Genomic DNA, 23350 nt, shown 5'->3' on the forward strand with positions numbered 1-23350 from the left:
ATATTCCACTACACACACATATTCTTTATTCTGGATAGGGGACTTGAAGAACAATTTCTCCTTGACAAAAGGGAAGCCTTCTCTTTCTGCAGGGATGCCATAAGGGGGAAGTACTCAAATTGCTTAAGTAGTTAAAGAAAGTCTTGCTTTAATCTTTACATGTTTATGCGTTCCCTGCTTCAGCACAGGTTAATTCAGAGGAATTTATAGACAACACTACAAAAAAGATTCACTTAAGGTGATCACAACTTTTACTCCAGAAAACACAAGCCAGGTGCACTGCCCTGCTCCGTCAGGTTTACATAGGCTGCACTCTGATAACCTTTGTTCATAGTATGTGAGGATCATTTTACTTAACTCTTTGATGACACTCAGAAAATTTAATTTCACCACTTGATCTGGATGAGGAGTCACCAAAGGACTTTTTTCTTGATGGTGGTTTCTGGAGTAATGTTTCATTAGACATGGGAATTCACTCAGAAATGGATCCCCCATTTTTTATTCAGGAGCACTTATCTTTTAAGACCTTCTAGACATTTGTATTTTTGCATTTGGTACACAAACAAGTATGATGGCATCTGATATGATTAAGCATTCTAAAAGTGACTGACGGGGCAAGTCTCGGGGCCAGATCTCATGCTGGCCTGCCCACCTGTCTCCATAAGGCAGTCTGCCCAGTCTCGCCTGCCATGACTTTGCTGTTCCAAAAACTATTGATACAATGCAGGAGATTACCCACTTCTTGCCCTGATGCTAGGGGGCGCTATATGCAACTCCACACGTCCCTTACACTGCAGCTCATGCCTCACAGATGGCATTCAGATTAGTATTACTTCCTGGTCTGAGACTGGAGCAAATCCAGTCCAAAGTTGGGCTCTACTCACCCACGCATTCATACCACCCCGCTCTCACAGGACACCTCTTACACTCTGCCCCCCCTCTCACTGGGGCCTCTGGCATACCACCCATTACTGGGCCACACTCCACTGCCCTTGCTCCTCCTCGAGTGGCCCATCAGGCTTCGCTACTCCCATACTGGCTACAGTTCCTGTGAGTTCCCCTACTGTATGTGGTCCAGCCTTGTGCCAAACCCTGGAATAATTTTGCTCCAAGCCCCTCACTGGGCAACTCTACACTACCCCCTACCCTTGGGTCTCTGTCTCAAGCTTGCAAACAACTTCTCACGGGGCTGGCCCTTGCACCGACCTTCAGGCTTACTCCCATTCAGCCCTACTCAGCGTGTCCCTGGGACTGCCCTTAAGGCCTACTCCAAATTCAGCCCTACTCTGTGCGGGGCCTCCCAGTACTGTACACACTACCCCCTCTGGGGTCTCCAAGATCTGCATTCCTGCTGGGTTCAGGCAGCTACACATGGGCATGCCTGGCCCCCACTACTTCCCCAGCTCTCAGAGTTACCCTCCAGATAGTGGGGGCTGGGGTTAAGGCGCCCCAACTCACCTTTCACTGGGGAGGTAGCTGGGCTGGCATTTCCTGGGGGCTCCCGTGCCACTAGGAGTCCCACCAGGCCACCCTTGCCTGGCAGGGTGCAGTTTTAGGTCATGCCCAGGACCAGGAGCCTCCTGCTCTCACTTCCAGATGTTCCATGTTGCTCAACCAGACACTGTTTCTGCTTGGGCTAGCAGTAGTGAACTGCAGCCTTTATATACCTAGTGTTCCCAAAATGGCTGCCCTCATCAGGCACCTGGTAGCTGCCTGCCTCTGCCCTTAAAGTGGCAGGCACCTAAAGGTGCACTGCCACAGTGACTTCAATTGTAAAGTTTTCACTTAATATGAATTTTTTCAATTTGTTAACTTGTTTGTTGTAGTTGCTTTCATCTACTTGTAAATGCTTTCCTTGATGTCGAGTGCTCAGATGTATAACAAAGAAGTGCAGTGAAAAATCTAAAATCATACACTATTTAGGAACCTGCGTCCTGAATAGTAAACAAACCAGTGACACACTAAGCAGAGGCAGAGGGAGAAAATAATTGAGGGGAGGGACTGAGTGCGTGTGTGTGCGCACATGCACCCCCCCCCCAGGTGAGAAAGTCTGAGGGGGAAGGGAGTGGGGCTGGGGCTGGGCAGGGATCAGAAGGGAGCGGAGTTGAGCTGGGCCTAGGATCAGGATCGGAGCCAGGGCCAGGGCCTGTTGTGTGTGTGGCTGCCCCTTCCCCCGCGCCTGGGGTCATTGCCTGGTACCTTTGTCCCATGAGCCAACGAATCCATCACTCCCAGCCCCTCACTGGCCCCGGCTGCCTCCCTGCACTGGCCCCAGCTCTGCACCACCCATGGGGGCCCAGAGCTGGGGGCCAGAGTGGGGCCAGCCTTGGTTGCGCCGCTGGGCTGGAGGTGACAGAGCTCCCAGGACCCCCATGCCCACCCCACCCCAATTTGTTAGTAATGATTATAATAACACTAATGCTGCTGCTGTTGGGGCAGGCCCTGCACAGCCAGGATGGGGCAGGTGTGGGATGAAGCTGTGGCTCGTCCAAGAGCATGGGGAGGGGGTGGCAGCTCCTGCCTCTGCACGTGTCCCAGGAGCCCCCAGATCTGCACAGAGTAAGGCAGGCTGCTGCTGCAAGTGGGGGCCAGTGCCGGCCTGTTCCCAGCAGTGGGGGGGGTGGGGCAGACTGCGCTCGGGGTGGGTGGTGGCAGCGCTGAGAAGGGGGCAGGCTGGCTACAGAGAATTTGGGGATGGTTGCACCCCCCCATAGCCTCCCCAGCCCCATGCAGATCTGTACCTCCCAGGGTGTGCATAGCAGCAGCGGCCGTGCCCCACAGAGGAGCTGCTTGTGGCTCAGTCCCACGCCCCACCGGCTGTGCACCACCTGCCCCTCCCCCAGCCCCTCTCCCCACCCCTGCTGCAGCTGCCGGAAGCTCTCACTTGGGCTGCCTTGCAGCCCTACCTCTGTCCCGCATTTGGTGGGGCTAAGCCCCGCCACCCCTCCTTTCTGCTGCCTATGATTCTAGGCAACACTGGCTAAAACAAGCTGTGCATTACAAGCAGTGTTTTAAAACTGTTTTAGTCGTACCATTGACATGTTTGTGCACGACCTTGCCAATGTTTTTCTATTGCTTTATGTTCCTCCTGCTTACATCTTATTCCTTATTGTCTGATGCATGTTGGAAGTATTTTTCTCTATTTTTATTGTAATTGTGATGATTTTCCCTATGGCTCCTTTATCTGCTTCCCAAACATGTACAACTACACTCTATTCTCTGCTGATGTTTTTTTCATATACAAAATAGATGCATTTACCTGATTATGAAAGAGAAAAATCCTATCTCACTGTTCTTGTTTGTTGTCTTAGTTTGGTATTAGTGCACGGTGACAATGGGCATATGCTTCTTTCCTTTATACATAGGAGCACAAAAAGAACTCTCTGACACCTTTGTTTTCTACCCGCTTCCCACTGTGGGACTTCTGGGAGAAGCAGGTAAAACAGAAAATCATGATAAGGAAGGAACAATATGGCACAGAATTTAGCAGGTGATGAGGAGGGAATAGAGGATTTGCAGTCTTGGGATGAGGATAGAGGTGTGTTGAGGAGGCAGGGGAAGAGGGAGGGGTTCCAGGTTGTCCCTGACACTTAGGTATGGGAAGGTGAGACAGAGAGTGTATGGAGAGAAATGAAGGAAAGCCTCTGGTGCATACAATGATCTCAGCCTTTAGAAGCCACAAAGTGACACTAAAGTTCCATAACTTCATAGATCTTGACATGAGAAGAGACCACCATCACCATCCAGCACAAAAATGGATTAAGCCACATGTCTTTTAGAACAATATTTAATCTAGCTTTAAAAACTCCAAGAGATGGTGGGTCAGTGGGTGCTGACCCCTCTTCTAAACTGTTCCAGTGTTTAATCTTTCTCAAAATTGCATTCTATTGCAAGGTTTAATTTGTTCAACTTCAACTTATAGCCATTATACTTTACTATGCCTTTGTCAACAAGGTTGAAAAGTTCCCCACTTTTTCATAGGTAAGTACCTAGATGCTATGATGTTATTGAGTTACTTTGTGATCTTCTCTGTATAGGCTGAATGAGTTGAGCTCCATAAGCTTTACATTGGGAGGCTTGTTTTTCAGTCTCCAGGTCATTTTTGTAGACCATAATTGTCTCCAGTATTTCCCCAATTTTCTTGTATTCTATTATTAGATATGTAAATGTTTTCTATAGAGGACAGATTATCTCTGTGTGTATACTTGATATTATGCTTTTTATACATGCAAGGGGCATATTTACCCTTTTAAACACAACATTACCTTGATCTCATATTGAGCTGATCACTGCTAAGAATCCATTAATTGCTTCCCCGGTTTGCTATTTTTTAAAACAGTCTCCCAGCCTGTTGGTATAACTCAGTTCTTGCAGGTATTGCCTACCATTTGAGTGCCTTAAACACATTACATTGAATTGTGACCATATTAACCAGATGACTCAGATCGTGCTGTAACAGTAATCTGCTCTTCTCATTATTTGCTATCCCCACCAACCTTTGATTCATCTGCAAACTTTACTAGCAATGATTTTACATCATTATCTAGACAGTTCATACAAATTTTAAACAGCAGTGGGTCAAGAAGGACAAGCACAGATCCTGTTGTAATCAGTCCATTAACAGCAACAATTTAAGATTTGATTTTAATCCACCTCAATCCATTTAATGTATGCCCTATTATTTCCATATAATGCAAGTTTTTTAAAATCAAAATGGCATTTGATTTACTAACACATTTCTTGGAGAAATCCAAATATGATATATCAGCACAGTTGTCTTTATCAACCAGATCTGTAATCTTCCATGAAAACATGTTGCCTGGCATTATAGTTTTAGTCTCTAATTCTTTGATAGAGTCCAAGATTAATCATTCCTTTACTTTATCCAAGATCAATATCAGGTTGACTGATATATAATTCCTTGCGTCATCCTTTTCCCCTCTTCTTACATGTTAGAACTACATTGGCAGTCCTCCAAAACTTATGTAATGTACAAAATGGTGTTTTTTTTTAACATTAGTGGTTCAGAAAACTCCTTACTTAACTCCTTTAAGACTCTGACGTACATTATCTTGACCTCTTCATTTGAAAATGTTTGATTTTTGCAGTGCTGCCTCACATTCTCCTTTATGATTGTTGAACTTTTTATGCCATGCTCAGTATCATATGGCAGGAGTACATCATCTTGTTGCATGCCAAAATATTGAACATTTCTTTATTCTTTCTCGTAGAGGGGGAAGGCTAGGGGAGCACACCTTGACAGAAAAGCACTGTGCAAGGAAGACCAGGTGGACCGGGGTGTGTGTGTGTGTTTGGGGGGGTGGGGGGGCATTCCAGAGGCCCAGCAAAGGGCAAGAGGCCCAGCAAAGATCGAGAGGTCTGAGTAGAGCGCTGAGCCAGAGGGTGGCCTGGGGAGGGGCCAGAGAGCAGAAGGCAGCCCAGGGAGGGGCTGCAGGTAGCCATGAAGAATAGAGTGCAATCTGCAAGGCATGGGACACTGTGTAGGGGAGGTATGGAGCTGTGTGATTGGCCCATAAGGCCGCGACCACAAGGTGGGGTGTCAGTATAGTAAGATCAGGGTAACCTCCCACAACATATACGTCTGGTAACATCAAGGTATGGCAGAAAGAAGCAGGGTGGGCTGCCCCTAGAACAGGGTACTTCAATGTTTTGAGTACCCCGTGACAATAATCAAGAAGAAACACGATGACTAGTTTAGAGACTGATGGGCGGAATCATAATGGGGAAAGGATTTGGCATAAATAGTGTGACCTGATGGAGATTGCAAGGAGGATACAGATGACACTAGGAGTGATGAGGTATTGGAAGCTGATGTGTGGATAGAGAAGGGAATCTGTGTAAACAAGCACATCATTCTGCTCCTGATATTCATAGTCTCGGATCCATCTCTTCAAGAAGGCTGACCCACAAAGACTTTTGGCCTTTAAATGAAATATTACAGATTATTGCCTGTGGTGAACTGGTGGGATCATATATAAGAAATGAGACAGTTAGGGAGAGGACAGTCAGGGTGCCAGGCACATCTACTGGAGGAAGGATAGTTGCCTACTAAAAACTGGGGCCTTTGGCACAGCTAATATGGATAAAGATCAGAGAGTCTGTGCAGGAAATGGTAGACGATATAACAAAATGATGCAAAATGTAACAAACCTGGGCATAGGCAACGCAGAGGGGTAGGCGTGGGGAGGCATGTGCCCAACTGAGATTGGCCACTGCTGGCTTCTGCGGGTGCTCGCCACTCGTCACCCACCCCCCACTCACCGCTGACATCACTGCCATCATCTGCGGGTGGTCCCCACTTGGCACTCACTGCTTGTCACCCCCACCTCACCGCTACCACCGCCAGCGTGTCTGTGGGCAGTACCTGCTTGCCACTTGCCACCCCCCACCCCCTGCTGCTGACACCGCCGGTGTCTGTGGGCAGTCCCTGCTCACCACTTGCCGCCAGCTACAAATGGTCACCCTTCAGTCTTGGGAGGCACCAGTCATTCATGAGCCTGGGCCCAGATGGTGAAGATTCAGACCCAGGTCACAGCTGGAAGTAATCAAGTACTAGGTCAAGTCATCCTACCAGAACTACAGGAACAGAGCACTGCCCACATAAGCCCAAAGCAGACAGTAGAAAGCTGTTTGGGCAACAGGCCAGCATGCCGTGTTCCTGGCCCGCTCTTAACCACCCATGCTCTGGTTTCTTACAGATCACAGATTTGGAAGGGATTTCAAGGGTCATCTAGTCCACTCGCCTGCATAATGAAGAGCACTGAATACAATGGACCCTATACTGGATTGAGCTATGGGTTGAAGGAAGGAAGAGTTTTTAAATTTTACCATTTGTATCTAGCAGTGGACCTACTTTTTAAATAAGTAATAAATTGTTTGTCTGTTAGAATGAGATCTGATATTGAGGTAGGTTAGGATATTATGTGTTTAAAAGTGGCTATTAAATAAAAATAGAAACAAAGTAGAAACTGGCATCATGAGTTATCTAGTAACATCATCATCAAGTTGAAATTTAAGAGGAATCCCTAGCTATTTGAACCCAGCCTTCTGGGTTTGCCATTTACATCACCTGCCAACCTCACCTGAAAGAAGAGTTATGCTATAATTGGTCATATGTGTATTTTTAGTCCACTTGGGATATATTGCTTGATTACTTTCTTCTAACACATTTATTTTTAGTCATAGTAGTGTAGAGAACCCCATATCAAACTACTACATGAGAGGCCACCTGATCCCTGAAAACCCACACATTTTTTTCATAACTACAGAGTGAAAGTGCGTGTGATCAGGAATATATTTATATAAGATAAATATAGACTTTATTGTACAAACTGCAAACTCTCTAGGGAAAATATGCACAAGGTTAAGATACTTTTGCAGAAGTCATACCTAAAGGCCTGGATTCCAGCAAAATGTCTACATTGTTATCCATATAAAATCTATAGTTCATAGATTTCATAGACATTAGGGCTAGAAGGGGCCTTGTAAGATCATCATGTCCAGCCCTCTGCCCAAGGGGCAGGAAGTCAGCTAGTTTCAAAGGATCTCAGAAAGATAAGCGTCCAAATGTTTCTTGAAAGCGTCCAGAGTAGGTGCTGCACCACCTCTGGAGGGAGTCTGTTCTAGGACTTGGGGGCTCAGACAGTAAAGAAGATTTTTCTTATGTTCAGCCTAAAATGGTCTTGCAGGAGTTTGTGACTGTTGGACCTTGTCATCCTCTGGGGTGCTCTGGTGAACAGGTGTTCCCCTGGATCTTGATGCACACCTCTTACGTACTTATAGGCTGCCACCAAGTCACCCCTGAGCCTGCGCTTCTCCAGGCTGAAGAGTCCCATGGCTTGCACCCTGTCTTCATAAGGCCTGTTCTCTTGCCCTCTGATCACGTGCGTGGCTCTCTTCTGGAGTCTTTCAAGCGTCTCCATGTCCTTCCTAAATTGTGGAGCCCAGAACTGGATGCAGTACTCCAGCTGTGGCCTCACCAAGGCCGAGTACAGCAGGACGATGACATCCTCAGTCTTGGTCAAGATGCATCGGTAGATGCAAGTCGGAGTTTTGTTCGCTTTGCCAGCTGTGGTATTGCATTGGTGGCTCATATTCATCTTGTGGTCAATCATGACCCCCAAGTCTCTTTAAGTCATGGTCCTAGTGAGTGTAGCATTGCTGAGCCTATAAGTGTGATGTGGGTTTTTATTCCCCAGGTGGAGCACCTTGCATTTCTTCATATTGAATGCCATCAGGTTTTCATTTGCCCGCCTTGCAAGCCTATCAAGGTCGGCCCAGATCACCAGCCTATCCTCAACTGTGGATACTTCCCCAAAGTTTGGTGTCGTTGGCAAACTTAGCCAGTCCGGTTTTGACACCAGCATCCAGATCATTTATGAAGACGTTAAAGAGTACAGGTCTGAGAATGGAGCCTTGGGAGACACCACTAGTTACTGAGTGCCATGTTGATTCGGTTCATATTTCTTCATATGAAAATGGGCTGAGAACTTTTATTTCAGCTGTGAAGTAAAACGGCCATTGTAAGCCTAGATGGCTCAGTAGGGTGGCTAAGGCATTTCAATGTCTCTTACTGTACAACCTAAATGACCAAGAACCTATTTATACCTGAACTGCTGCATTGTGAGTCCCGATTGAAACATACACTTTTGGATCTACGGCAAAATGCCTTAACCTCTCTGCCACTGAACCTCCTCAATCATGAGATACCTACTCTTAAAAAAGACAGACTCCGACTGGCCTGATCTCAAGCTGGTTGCATTACTATTTTGGGGAAGCATATTCAGTTGTGATTTACAGAACAACCTTACTCCAGGCCAGTTTAGGAGTTTGCTTACTTTCCTCTGTTCCCACACCTCTTGCCTGTGCCTGCTTGGCCATGCCTGGCTCTGGTCTTGCATGAGCTGGTGCAGCCCCAGGGAGCAGGATTGGAGCCATTTCCCCTCACTGCTCTGGCAGCAGGCACCTGCAGCCCCATACCATGTGGCAGGGAAGGGGGCACTTCACAGAAGGAAGGATCAGGCCCCTTGGAGCTCTGGCAAATTGCAGGCAGTAGTAGTGGGCACCTGGCACAATTCCTCCAATTTTGCTGGGTGCTTGCTGCCTCTGCCTGCAGTTTGCAGGAGCTGTGAGGGGCCTGACCTTCTTTCTGCAGAGCACCCCCCTGCCTAGGGACATTGTATAAAGACAGAAAATTCCTCAGTTACAGATGCTCCATCTCTCCCACCCCTAGGCTCACCTGCACGGAGCAGCCAAGTGCAGCTACGTTCCAGCATGTCTCCATGCAAGGAGGGTTGGGTAGGGGGGCTGCAAAAGCATCTGGGATGCTGGTGGTGGTGGGCTGCAATCTAACTTGAGTCAGGCGGGGATCAGGGACAGAAGTTTGATAGACTGTTCTAACCTAAATTCCTTAAGTCTGATACTACAACCATCCAGGTCTATCTTGGAACTAGTTCCACCATTTTTAGACCAGTTTATGTGCATCACAATTCTGTACTGTTATTAAATTAGGCAGGTTTTCCGTCACATATATCAGTTTATGTGCAATGTTTGTACCTGGCCAAAGTTAAGCTTGGATTCTCATGTGGACATTCAACTAATACATTCAATTATCTCACACCATCTATCACTGTTTCCTACTCTGGACTTAAAGCAAGCTAAAGCTCCAGATAAGCTGGTTTTTTTGGCTGCATAGTTTCCTTAGACAGCTGTTGAAACACCTGTGGAGTCTGAATAATGAGATGAAACTGGGAAATATGAACATTTTGGAACTATTCCTACATTAAATATCATCCCTGCACATTATGAAGAAGAGTACTGGTTTTCATTCACAGCACTTGGGAACTTGAAAGCCACAGCTGGTGTTGCAGATGACCACAGGCTGAATAATCTGCTAGGTATCTGTCTGTGCAACATTTACCTTCTGTGCATTTATCTTTGTTCTTTCTTTTTGGACTTTATTAAATATTCTGTTTTCCTTTGCAGATAAAGTGCCTGCTTAAATAATACTGTTACATTCTTCTCATATTATTTCCCACAGTTATTTAAATCCTTATGCTTGTTCTCCCTCTCTCTCCCCTTGATGTTCAGGTACTTAGCATTGAAGTGTTAACTAGAAGTGTCTAGCCAGCTCCATTTGACAGATAATCCACATAACCTCAAGGGCATTCAGCTCTTTAAAGTTGCAGGATGTTGTTGTTTTATGTCAGGTTAATTATGTAACTATTACATTGTGACATGATGAGTCAGAGATGAAATGAAGTGTATCCAAAATAAACATGCATGTGTGTATGAATAAAGCAGAGAGACTGAATGATCAGATTAAACTTCTAATCAGGATATAATTTGATTTTCTGACATGCACTTGTCAGTCATCTCCACATAAAAGATGCCATTTTATTTTACCTTTTTCTTACCTCCTTTGAGATAACAGGTTTTATTTTCCAAACCTCTTGCAGTATCACAAATGGAGCACATATTTAAATGTGCTAATAGGATACAATGCATCTAGTAGTTCAGAGACTACATGTTATAGTAGTGTTAGAGTAATGTTGTAGCTGCGATGGCCCAGGAATTATGCAAGGATTTCAAGTGTCCTGAAGAATGTCTCAGGGGTGGACTTGGTAGCTGTGTTAGTCTGAGACAAAAAGACATACGAAAAAATAGAACTCTTGGTTCCAAAATGATACTTTTTATTAGACCAACTGGAAAATGGCAAGAAAATTGTCCTTTTCTGCAAGCTTTTGGGATCAAAGTCCCTTCATCAGGCTCTGGGAAAAGTGTAGATGGTACAAGATGATAAAAAGTCCCCATAGGTAGGAAATAAACTTCATTTTTGCACAGAGGGAGCTGAAGATGGAAGCCTGTCCCTCTCTTGCATTTGAAAGCTTGTCTAACTCTATCCCAACTATGCAGTTGGCCCAATAAAAGATATCACCCTAATACATCCTTGCCTCTTTCAAAGATGACAAAAATTATGTCCGATACAGGAAACATAGTACAATCCTTTCCATTAAATTTAAATGGTGACAAAATATTTTTTCTTGGTTAAAAGCACATGAGAATTATCACTTTACACTTTTAGTTTAAACATTTTATAAGTTATCAATAAAACCTGACTTTGGGATAAATTTTGACATTTGAGATTTTAGGCTTCAAAGTGTTCTTGTGCTCAAACGATTGTCAGTAGGATCTCTCTTAGTCAGTACATGGCAGTGTGGAGAAGGAACCTGTGTGGTAGAAGTTTCTTTTCCGGGTATAAATTATGAATCTGGAAGATTTAATCATGATCAAAAGACATGGATACCATCAGGCTGTTGTTCCCCCCATTCTATTACATGCTATCTTTGTAAAAACTTGAAAATGGTTCGTAGTTACATTCTGTTTTCCAGGTTCTTATGTACCAAAAGCAGTACCTAGAAACAAAAACTTACTTGTTTTAAGCAGTAAAGTGGCCTATATCCAGCTGTTTGAATTAAAGATTTTCCTCCATGTTTTAGGAATATCTCAAATACTGAACCTTGCTTTTCATAATGAGGGCTGTTATCTTATCTGTGTCATGTGTTTCTGGATTTGGGAAATGTAGTTATATGAGAGTTTAGCCAACTCTGTTCTGGTTAATCTTCAAAAGCTTTGGCCTAGTGTTGAGTTGCTTTATGGCTGTTCTGCCGGAGGTGGCACTGAGCTGCTCAGAGGGTAGAGCCTCTCATGCAAATTTGTAATCTTAAGCTTTATGGCTAGACTGATCTCTACTCAATGAAAACACAAAATAGATCTTCCTTTGAAGTCAGTGATGCTTAACAAGTCAATAATGGTACATCCAGGAGCTTTTACTTTAATGCAGTGAGATCTATCAAATAATATGATTATATGTACATCATGCATTTGATGTAGTCAAAATAAAATAATCCTAAGTGAACATGCAAGCATGCCTTCTTACATTTACTTTGCTCATTTATTTTTCTCAGCTCTTGTATAGCACCAGCAGGAGACCATTATTCTGTGACAGTGTTCTTTCCCCTGACAGTATCTTTTAAATGCATATTTTAGTACCTGCCTCTTTTGGCAAAAGCAAGAGACATAAACGTCCAGAGAAACATAAGGAAAAAAGCAGCCAAATAAGAAAAGAAGGAACTCCAATTTATTAAAAAAAAATTACAAATTTTAAAAGATTGCCACCTAAACATTTGGTTTAAACATGGCAGCATTTGAATGATTTGTTAAGTCTTCTCTCTCAGCTTCAACTTTCTGTTCTCCCTAGTGTTATAGAAATTTTGTATTTAGTTCTAGCAGATATAACAAGAGGCAGAGACCACGTTTTTCAAGTTGCCTAAAGATAAGCTAGCTTTGTATTTACAAACTCAAACTCCATTTACAAACCTAAGAAAAGAAATTAAAAAAATATTCTTGTAATCTTATATTAATAAAAGATAAGCGGCTGAGAGTAAATAAACTAATTACTCGTGGAAAGCCATGGTTACATGTCTCTTTTGGGAACTGTTGCAATAGTAGCAACCACAACCATTCAAATATGAGTCAGACCTCAGAAAAAATCATAAGATTGGTAAAAATGTCACTTAAAGAAGAGCTTTAGGTTATTTTTCTTTCTTGAAAATGAACCCTCTGAGTTTTTTTTGTAAGCATAAGAGTAGGAAACTGCTTTTACTTAATGTAAAACTTGGGAGTTTATGTAAACACATGACTCCAAGAGCTACTGCTTTAAGAATAACACCAAATATTCTGAAAGGCGTCATAAGAAAAGTCAATACTGGCATTGTGAACCATCACAACAAAACACACTTTTTATAACCAGAGGTGTAAGTTTCTGACAGTATTATTAAATCCAGTTGTTCAACAAGTCAGGCCTCCAGAAATCGTGAAGTTGTCTGAAAATACAAAGATGTAAGAAAATGAAACTCAGAACTGTACAGTTAAGGAGTATCAAACAGACTTCACAGCAAACAAACAATTTATAGAAAGTGCACTCTGCATCTTGAATGGTGGCACTGAAGAAGAGCAGAAAAACTTTCCTTAGGAAATCTATGGCTAAGTGCAGACATTTGCAGGGGTTAGGGGGAGGTTAGATTGTGTTAATAATGGCCACTGGACAGTGGTGACATGTAGGGGGTGCACATGCACCCGCTGACCGGCTGCACTCCCCGCATAAGTGATGGGCGGGGGGGCAGGCGGGAGCGCTGGTGCCCGCCCCCGTGAGCGCCGGATGGGGAGTTGGAATGCTGTGGTAGCAGGAGTGCTGCTGCCGCTCCCCAGTTGTTGAGTTTTGCTGCGGGGGGGGGGAACCTCCCCCTGGTTGCTGACTGGTCACTGGGGGGGGCATGTGCCCCCCCCCAACTAAAGTGTCACCAGTTGCCCATGCCACTGGAGCTAACTAAGAATGCAGACAGAAGTGCAGCTCCCAGCTGTAACTCAGAACATTTTCTGCAAAGCGTTCTGAGTTACAAGGTTACCCTGAACCAAACAGAAGTTCGCTCTTGGTTCCAGGGGGGCGGGGAATCTACTTGCGGGCTGGGAGCCTGCAGCCAAGTTCTCATAGTAATGGGCTCTCGGCCAGTACCTGAATGGGAGGGGGGAAAGGCAGTGGAGGGAGATGGTTCTTGGAGCTCTCCAGCCAGTGCTGAAGGGGGCGCCGGGTTGGGTGGGGGGCGTGGGAGGGAGGATTAATTGGAGCCTGAACTCCCTCTGCTCCCTTTCTCCTCTCCCATTCTCAAAACAGTGACAGGCTGGCAGCTCTGCAGACACAAGTTACAGAAGACACTACATCTTGTAATGTCTTTATCTGATACCTCACGTAACGAGGGGTCAGATTTTCACCGGATCAGCCATTTTTGAAGCTGTCTGCAGCTGTGCACTTATGTTTGGTCATGGCTATAGATTGCTTTCTGTGGCCAGATCGGGAGAAAATTGTCATATCTGTCTGTACCCTTATTATTAGCCCTAGTGCAGACTTTACACTTAGACCCGGTCTCAGACCCATAACTGTACAGAAATTCCATGCACACAGACCAGTCTAAAAATGGTGGAACCCAGTCTAAGATAGACCTGGATCGATGTACACTCAAACTTAATCAATTTAGGTTAAACCAGTGCATCCAACTTCAGCATAGTTACCTGTGCAGCTCCAGGGCTGGAAAAGCCCATCCACTTGCCTCAGTCCCTGGGCTGTGCTTTTCCTACCTGCCACCAGGCTATTTTTAGCCCCTCACCCCTACTGTCCCCCCTCACAGATCAGCCAACCCCCCCTCCTATCCCCTTTCCTGCAGGTCCCTCCTGCTGCTGCCACTTTTATCAGGGTTCAGATGCTGGGAGCTGAGGAAGTAAGTCCTGGTGTGGGGAGAGGCAGGAGGGATGGTGTGCAGGTGTGTGCTAAAAATAGCTCCTGGTTCCCTGCAAACCCTAATGGACCCCATGAGCCGCCCTGATCCTGCCAAACTCCACCAACCCCCATGGATCACTCCTCCCCCCCCAATCTTTCCCATGGTTTGTGCCTGCCCCCCCATTCCTCTGTGGATCTTGCTCCCCCCACCCCCCCCCAGCCACCCACAGGTCCCCAATCCCTCCCAGCCTGCTTGTGTCCCCATCCCCTCTAATATCTCCCCCCCCTCCAAACTTATCTTCCATCTGGAGCCCATTTTAACAGTTTAACCTCCCCCCACCATGTCTGTACTTAACCTGTGAGTGAAGAGGCAGTAGACTGCAGAAAGTACTATATCGGTTATGATCCCTCCTCCATGTTTGGAAGGTCGTCTTCAGGGTTTAGATTTTTTTTTAAAGAAACCTTTAATTATTAAGAAACTGATCATGTAAGCACCAATTCCCCCTGCAAATTTACAGCTTGCAACTGATGAATGTATTTCTCACGTTAACGGATGTCACTTGGTTTAGATTCCCAGTTCCTACAGTTTGGACTCCAGGTCAGAGCCAAAATGCATCTTTACTTTTTTGGGTTTAAATGGAGGTAACTGCTCATGAAAGCAGAGAATTTGGGGAGTAGTCTGTCCTTAGGGACCAAATCATGAATAAGCAGTTTGTGAAATACCATTGCTGTCAAACTGGAAACTTAGCCCTGATGCAGCCAAATTCAGGGTCCTGCCACTGGTTCAAGTTAAAGCTGGATAGCAACCAGCTCTGAAGTTGTTATGCATTTTCAGGCACTAACTTTGTAGCTGGTTAACTGTTTATAGCTGGGGGGACTACTCATGGCGCAAGAATGCCATTGCACCACGCGTGGCTGGTCTAAATTTACCGCGCAACTAAACAGCTAATGGCGTGACGATTCCTTTGCACGTGCAGTTGGTTTACATTTACTGTGCAATGAACCAGTTACTGGCTTGATCCTTCCTTTGCACCTGTGGCTGGTCCTACTTTGCAGGCCTAGTCAGTCTGCATTTATCGTACGGATGGTGCAATTTACTTCGCGGGCCTGGCAGGGCTACGTTTATCGCGCGACGTGCCGGTGTCCGGCGCGCTGGCCCCGCCGGGCGGGGGCGGGGCGAGGGGGCGGGGCGGCCTCCCCAGGCGGCGAAGGGGGCGGGGCCGGGCGGGGCTGGGAGGCCGGAAGCGCGAGGCGGGCGCGGATTGGCTGCCGCGCGGCACCACGTGAGCAGGCGCCGCTTGCGCGCAGCCGGCAGCGCGGTCCTTCTCGGGCGGCAGCGGGAGGCGGTGCCGGCGGTCGGTCGGTCTGAGCCGGGGGCTTCCCCTCGGCCGCACGGCGGGGCGGGGCGGGCTGGGCCGGGCCCGGCGGGAGATGAGCGGCCGCCCTTGAACCGGAGCCGCTCGCTCGCTCGCTGCCATGGGGCCGTGCCCGGGCCGGGCTCCGCAGCGCGTGTAGCGGCGGGCGGAGGAGCCCCCGGGGGCCTTCCTCGCCGCCCATGGCCCCGCGCCGCGCCTGGTGAGGGCCGCGCCCTGCAGCGCGCTACGCCGGGCCGGGCGAGGCGGCGGCGGCGGCGGCGATGGGCAACACCACGTCGTGCTGCGTGTCGGCCAGCCCCAAGCTGCGCAGGAATGCGCACTCCCGCCTCGAGTCCTACCGGCCCGAGGCCGAGCTGAGCCGCGACGACACGGGCTGCAACCTGCAGCACATCAGCGACCGCGAGAACATGGACGGTAAGGCCCGCAGCCTCCCTGGCGCCCTCCTCACAACCATCCCGGGCCCAGCTGCCCCTGCCCCGCCACCTGCCCCTCGGCGGCGCCGCTCCTGCCACGCTGGCAGCCCCTGCGTAGAAATCCATCCCCCGCAGCCTCGCTGGGTCGGGCGCGAGGCCTCGTTGCCCCCATCAATTGTAGACGGGCTCTGGTTAAAGCAAGTGCGTGCGGTTATGACCCCCCTCCGCTGCGCTGCGTGTCCCGAAGTCGAGGTAAAGGGGAGACGCGTTACCCTGCGGCGTAACTGTGTGTCTTGGGGATTTGTTCCTTTTCTCTTACGCCTATGGTTAGGCATGGGTATAACAGAGCAGCGATGAATCTTCCGTGTCTCCCGGCAGTGATATTGAAAAATGATATTCTCATTTGGCTTAGTAATGACTGAGCATCTTGCTCTGCGCTTTGGCTAACGAGAACCCAGTTTGCTCTTAAAATCGTGGTGTAACGTATACGTCTCATCTAGGTTCAGATTAGCTGGAGTATTTAGTCCTAAAACTTTATTTGGTGCAGGGCCAAGTATCTTATGTGAATTGTCTCCAGTACCAAGCCAAAAAAAGTTGCTGTGACGAGTACAAATGGTTTTTCATGTTTTTTGGGGGGGTTTTTTGTGCCCCCTTGTTTGTGTGCTTGCCACCTTACTTTAAAGCTTCATTCTGAAATGAGTTGCTGCACTTCTCTACAAGTTCTTATAATAAAGGTAGTTTACCACCGGTTAGGATTATAGCTTTAAATTTGTTATATTTTGGAATTGTGACTTGTCTGTCAGGCATCTTCAGCATTTGTATCTTTGCTACATTTAGATGTGGGATGGTCTCGTTTGAGAGAACTGGGCAGATGAAAGAGCCGATTGTTAGTCTGTGAATGATTAATCTCTGTAGCATCAGTGTCTTCCAGATTAGCAGTGAGCATCTTTGTATAATGGGATGAATAATGGCTCAGTTCAGTACAAGCAGGTCTTGCAATAAAGGTTTGGGTGGAAGGCGGGCTTATGCTCTTTAAAATGATGTGACTGCACATAAATTTTGCAAGGAAATATATTGAAAACATTATCCTTGCCAAAATATGTCTAATTAACATGTAACCAGATCAGTTATCTGGTCAGTAATAATATATGGTACTCTCATACATGAGGAGCTGATGGGACATGTGCATTTTGTCTCCCTCCTCCTTACAAATTCTTGCGTGTTTAGGATGGGGTGTTTGTCCTGTGCACAACTAAAGGAACCTGCAGAGAAGAAATGCTCTAGAAGGAATGTTACTCTTTCTGTTTCAGGAAGTGTGGTGCTGTGGCAGATGAAATTAAGTTTTCATGTGGGCAAGCTGCCTTCAACTCCCAGTGTCTATAAACCATTTTGGATTTTTCTTCTTTGATCCAATCTTACTCTGAGTACATATAGAGCCAGAGATACCGGTTTCTGTTGAGGAGATTGATGAAGAATGAACAAATGTCTCTATGCACAATACAGTTGGAGATATTTTTGGTAAAACAGTTATTTGAAGTACTTGCTGTTGTGCGTCTTTTGTCCTGCAGTCAGATCCAGTGGAGGTCTTTTTGTCAAAGATGATAGACTGATTACAGAGTGTAATAAGATGATTCTCCCTTTCTGAAATCTTATTTCCTGAGAGACTGTACATTTTTGTCCTAAAATTGCTTGGAGCTCTGTGGTGAGACAATAGAAAAAATAGCACAATAGAGAACAGTAATTATATTTCTACCATTTTTCAATTGCTTCAAAGTATTTGAAACAATGAAGGAACAATACAGTGGTTATTCTTTTTCATGGAGAGAGAATGTTGTGTCATGATCCTTTGAACGGTCTACAAAATAAAATCTGGCAAATTTCCTGAGAGCTTCTTAAATCTGTTGCACGTGAAGAATTTTATACGAAAGAGAAATTTGTGCTTCTTGGTGACCCCACTATAACAAGACGGCTGAGACACGGTTTACCCTGTGTTTCTTACAATCGCTGAAGTGAGAGCACAACTACCAGAGGGCATTTGAGAGAGGCATTCAGGTTATGAAAACGTTATTTGTTGCACTTTGTCTTTCAAGTATGAACTCTTTAAGTGACGCTTTCAGGAATGATGACCCGTCATGGTGAGCAGAATAAATTGTTGTGTTCTATTTGCAAGTTGCTTTCTGTCTTTTTGCGTTAATAGAGATTCATTCAACACTTGGTTTTAGGAGTAGGACAAACAGGTTGGGGGAAAATACGAACTGCCGTAAGCCTTAAATTAATCTTAATTAAAAAAAATTTCTCACCTACTTTGTTTCCTGTACCTTTGTAGACTTTGGACCCAGGCATGACTGGAAAAGGAACTGCTGAAATATGTGGTAAAAGAAAGGTGATTGTTATGGCATTTGTAGGCTGACTGGAGTTTCTGAACACTTTGAGATAAATTCTCTTCTTAAAATTTTCAGCCTAATTTTGGAGCAGAAACTGTTTCCAACAACCGAATCTTGGAGTACCTGTACAAACAGAACTTTTTGACGTTTATAAGCTTTTATGTTTTCTGCCCTGAAACTATGGTCAATGGAGAGGGGCATGACTGAACTAATGGATGAACTGCAGTTTCAGTACCTGATCCTACAGTTCTTGGAAAAAATCCAGTTACCTTAGGTGGGAATTCTGCTTGAGCAAGGACTATAGGATGGGTTTTGTAACCATATCTACCTGATGCCTTGTTAAACTCACCTTTGCAAGATTTTATAACACTTTTGTATCTGTAAATGAATTCTTAAATGTGCCTAATTGGGGAATAATTAATCAATTTTTCTCTCCTGGAGAGTCTGAAAATAGGTGATTGAGTTCCAGCTGTACAGTTTTTGAAAAGGTAACTGTTTTATTGGGTGTTTATTATTGAAAATGCTTCAGGAATCACATTTCTGATTGACAGCGGACTTTCTGGAGTGCATGGATCCATTAAAAACAGCTTAGCTTTACTCAGGAATTGAATGTCCTCCCTGTTCAAGCCCACAGATACGGTAAAGACTGGCTCAGTGTGGGTCACTTCAGTTTGCTGTTATTTGGGCCAGAAGCAAGAAGGAAATCTTACTGTTGAGCTTAATTTCCCTCTCCTTTTAATGGCTTCAAAATTTGCAAAATGGCTTTAATATTTAATATGCTGTTTCAAGTGAGCTAGACTTACTGGGGAACTTGAATAGCTGTTCTGTTTGCTATTTGTCAACAGACTAATCTAATATTGTGGCACTGAAAATAAAAGGAAGTAATAGGGCCCTTAATTTTCCACCCTTTTGACCTTTGATCTCTTCTTTCATTCGTTCATTGTTTTTAGGTTGAGATGCTTTGCACCAACTTGAAATAGACAGTGTTTGCCTGTTAGACAAATTTTAAAGTGTGTGGGCCTGATTCTGAATTGCTTTTGTGCAAGGGATTTCCAGGTGTCTGAAGTATGCAGGTCTCTAGGGGCTCAGATGGCACGGAAGTGAACATTATTATAAAACCTGGCTGGTCAGGTCAGATTGGCTGTGGTCTAGACTGCATGTATTCATGCTGTCAGCATGTCTGTTGTCATACAGTCAGATCCACTTTTGGCTTAACTAGTAAAAGAGCTGAGACTACTGATCTGAAAAAGATGGCTCTCAGACCTGATTTCCCCAGTTGGCACAGAGTTTTCCAAGGTAGGCTCTTCATATATTAAGCTGACGGAGACGGCAAAGGCAAGCTGGCAGAAATAGTGGCATAAGACCCCTGCTATATCCAAGTAGCAATTCATTTTGGAGTTTATTCATGGAACGTGGGGTTACCATAAAATTTCTCTTGGTAAAATAATAATTTAAGTGGGGGGGGGGGGGGGTTGTTTCTTTTTTTCTCTACTTGCAAAATCCTTGTAATGTTCCTGGGACATTACATGGCCCATTTTTATGGCCAGTTACAGGTGGATAGCTGCATCCTCTCTGACTCCATTGCCAATTAACCTGGGCAGGGTTGGGTTTTTTTTTTGGGTGTGCCAGCTGTGTTTAATTTTTGTGTATGATGGACAAACTCTTATCAATGGACTGTTATTCAAAGCATTGGTTGAAATGGTTGCTAATTTGACTATCTTAACCTGAACATGGAGGAATCTCTGAATTTAGATTAGAGAACATAAATATGTCTTGGTATACTAGACTCTGAGTTGTACCTGTTGTGGAGTATAAACCTCAAGTGTAGTATGGTTTTGTAATCTTAGACTGATTTACATAATGAATGTTATATTAGAAGACTGTATTTATTCCTTTCAGAACTGGTGCATGATAGGCTGTGTCTTGCCTCTGTTTATGTAACTTGAACCTCAGTGTCCTCAATAGTTGCATAGGTTAAAATTTTGATGTTGAGGTGAATTGGCATGGCGGTGTAAATGCAAAATGGTGAGATGGAAAGCTCAGGTGTTGAGGCAATGGCATCTTCTTTGCTGTGAATTACTTCTTTGTCTAGACTTCAGCATCTTGATTTAGTATGAGACAATGCAATGATATGAATTAACTTGTATCCCATTGGGTGCTGATAAGATGCTGAGAAGCGCCCAAAAATTCAGGGCCATCTTTCACATAGAAATAGATACAGAAGCAAGAAATAAAGTTTGTTAATGCTTTTAAATCACCTTGAAGTGTTTAGGTATTGGAGGGGTTTCTAGAAATATCTCTAGTAATTCAGTTTATAACATGTACTAGACTCTGTTTTAAAGCTGGCCTCTTCTATCCTTATCTTAGACTGTATGATTTTTAGTAACCATATGTAGTCATGACCTTTTTGTTTTTATCTCTCTTGTCAAAGCCTTTAGTTTAGTGCCCTTTTAATCTCTGTGTTACAGCACTGGAAAGTCAGTCGGTGGTCAATGCTTGATTTCACAGAGCCTACCAGGAGTGACGCAGGTAGGTTGTATTGAAGTACTACTGACATCTTGGCCATTAATAAAGTTACTGTTTTTTTGCCATCAAGAACTTTGATCATTCTCTTATGGCACACATCACTGAACTTGGTTCTTATATTGCACGCTGCTAGCAACACCAGCTTTGCTTTTTTTTTTTCTTCTCCCCTCTTGGCTCTTTGCCTCTTTCTGTGGTGCTCTCTATCTGTGAGGTGACTATCACTTTTTCGTAGTTGTTAGGGGCTGGAAGGGACCTTATAGATCACTGGGTCCAGCCCCCTGTACTTGGGCAGGAAAGACTGCTGCGACCAGATGACCCCAGCAAGATGGGCTTCTAGGGCTTGAAGGTTGCCAGGGTGGGTGACTGTACCACCTCTGGGGGGATCCTGTTCCAAACCCTCCGCACTTGACTTGTAAAGAAGTTTTTCCTTATGTATACCCTGAAGCGATCTTCAGTCGGTTCGTGACTTTGCTCAAATCCTCCATAAAATTTTACTTCTCCTACATTGTTTATGTGGAGGGAGTTAACATTTGTATGCCTGTGTGCATGAACAGGTAAAAACATATGCTTGCTGAAAAATAGAGACCTTGTGAGCAGTGGCATAACAAGTAGAATTGCTAACTAGGGCAAACCCTGCAGGGGCAGGGAGAGGGAATGGTTCCAAGAGCTGAGGAGGGCACATGTAGGCACATGTGTTTGAGAGGAGATGGGTGGGGGGCATCAATCTTAGCCATGCAGGGAACTGCTAAAGAGTCCCCAGCTTGCCACCCTGCTGTTGCCCCTCAGGTAGTAGCAACAGCCAGGGACTGTTCTGGAGTTCCTGGCATGGGAATGCTGCTGGGGTGCAGATCCTTCAGGGGTGGGGGTTAATTCTGTCTCCCCTCCTAATATGGCACCTGGAGCAGGTGCCCCTCTCGCTCTTCCCTAGTTATGCTACTGTTTGTTCACTTATTACTAAACCACTTTGGTTAGTATACTGTCATATGACTTGGTTCCAAGAATTCCAGTTAATGTTCTGTAAGATTTCCAAGTCTTAACCTACTAAATGAATGCTGAAGCAAAATGATATGGATTAAAAGGTTGTTATTTGAAAATGCAAAGGATACTTCTTGCTAACGGATCTTTCTGAGTTACACGCAGTAAGAACATGTTGCCAGGCTCTGCAAACCTGCTTGTATTTTGTGGTGTCAGTGGGCAGCATTTCTGTATGAATCCTGCAATATTCAGTGCCCAGCAAAGAGCTTGGATTTCAAAGTTTTTTATACTACAACTTTGCAAAGATAAACAGTTCTATAAGATGTGGACTTAAAGGGCATAGCTCCTTGCTATAGACTGATTCCTAGAAGAACTTACTTAAATGAATACAGGACATTTGTTTCTTTTTCTTGTGTTAGTACTTTTGCTGTGTCCCTGTTTAATTCCAGTAAAAAATTAAACCAGCCTGGTCATGGGTTCTTAAAAAACGATGTTTAAAACTTGATTCATGTGTGAAAAATTTAAATAGAAATATGCAGAATATTTAATACCTGGGCTCTGAATCGCCCAAATGTATGTGAAGATCTATCAATAAACATAAATATGAACTAAATATCAATAAACATTTTATTAATCAATACTATTGGGTGCACCCCTGCTTAAATAATGTTGGCCCTGTCTTCATCTTAGCAATTAGCAACAGCACCTCCCTCGTCTCTCATCTCCTCATTGCTATATTTAAGTGCCCCTGAGAATCCAGCTGGAATCTGTAAATGTTTTTGGAAATGCTGAAACGAATTGTTTTGACACTTCTGACTTAGTTTTAGTTAAATAAAAATGGAAAAAATATTGTAGAATTTGGTCCAAATTCACAAAACGTTCAAGATTACTTAAAACACAATTTTTCAGCTAACAAATTATTTACAAAATAATGTGCTCTAACTGATGCATCTTGGAGGCCAACTAACTTGAGGTTAAATGACCACTTAATTTGATTTTTTTGGGTGGGGGGGGGGGTTGTGTTTGGATAAGAGCTGGACTAGAGGCAATACTCCAAGAATACCTTGAGTTAGCAGGGAATAGAGCTAATAGACTGTGCTTCCAGCATTTGTGGGGCCTGGTTGCAGAGTCTTCATTAAATCCCTTTTTTATCACAATTTGTAGTAATTCATGTGTGTAGCTCTGAAAAGGGATTTCTCAGAGTAGCTGCGAGGCATGTCTTCAGTTCAGCCAGCCAAGGGGACCATAGCTTATTTGGCTTCAGATAACACCAGCTGAGGATTTGCTTCCTCCTTAGTTCTTTGGAAAGGTGATCCAGACTTT

At 44.8% G+C, this 23350-nt stretch overlaps 1 protein-coding gene across 2 annotated transcripts in view; it reads left to right on the forward strand.

The window, feature by feature from the left end:
- The first annotated feature begins 15686 nt into the window (after nt 1-15686).
- Nucleotides 15687-23350, forward strand: part of CCNY (cyclin Y) — a 188338-nt gene continuing 180674 nt past the window's right edge. The window contains exon 1 of one of the 2 annotated variants that reach the window (XM_014609089.3): nt 15687-16143. In XM_014609089.3, the coding sequence (XP_014464575.1) occupies nt 15990-16143 (154 nt within the window). In that variant the 5' untranslated portion in view covers nt 15687-15989. Of the gene's footprint in view, nt 16144-21032; nt 21056-23350 lie in introns of those variants that run through there. The other variant, XM_059729160.1, reaches the window with a different exon arrangement.

This window comes from Alligator mississippiensis, chromosome 5 (assembly GCF_030867095.1).
Source record: "Alligator mississippiensis isolate rAllMis1 chromosome 5, rAllMis1, whole genome shotgun sequence".
Taxonomy (NCBI): Eukaryota; Metazoa; Chordata; order Crocodylia; family Alligatoridae; genus Alligator; species Alligator mississippiensis.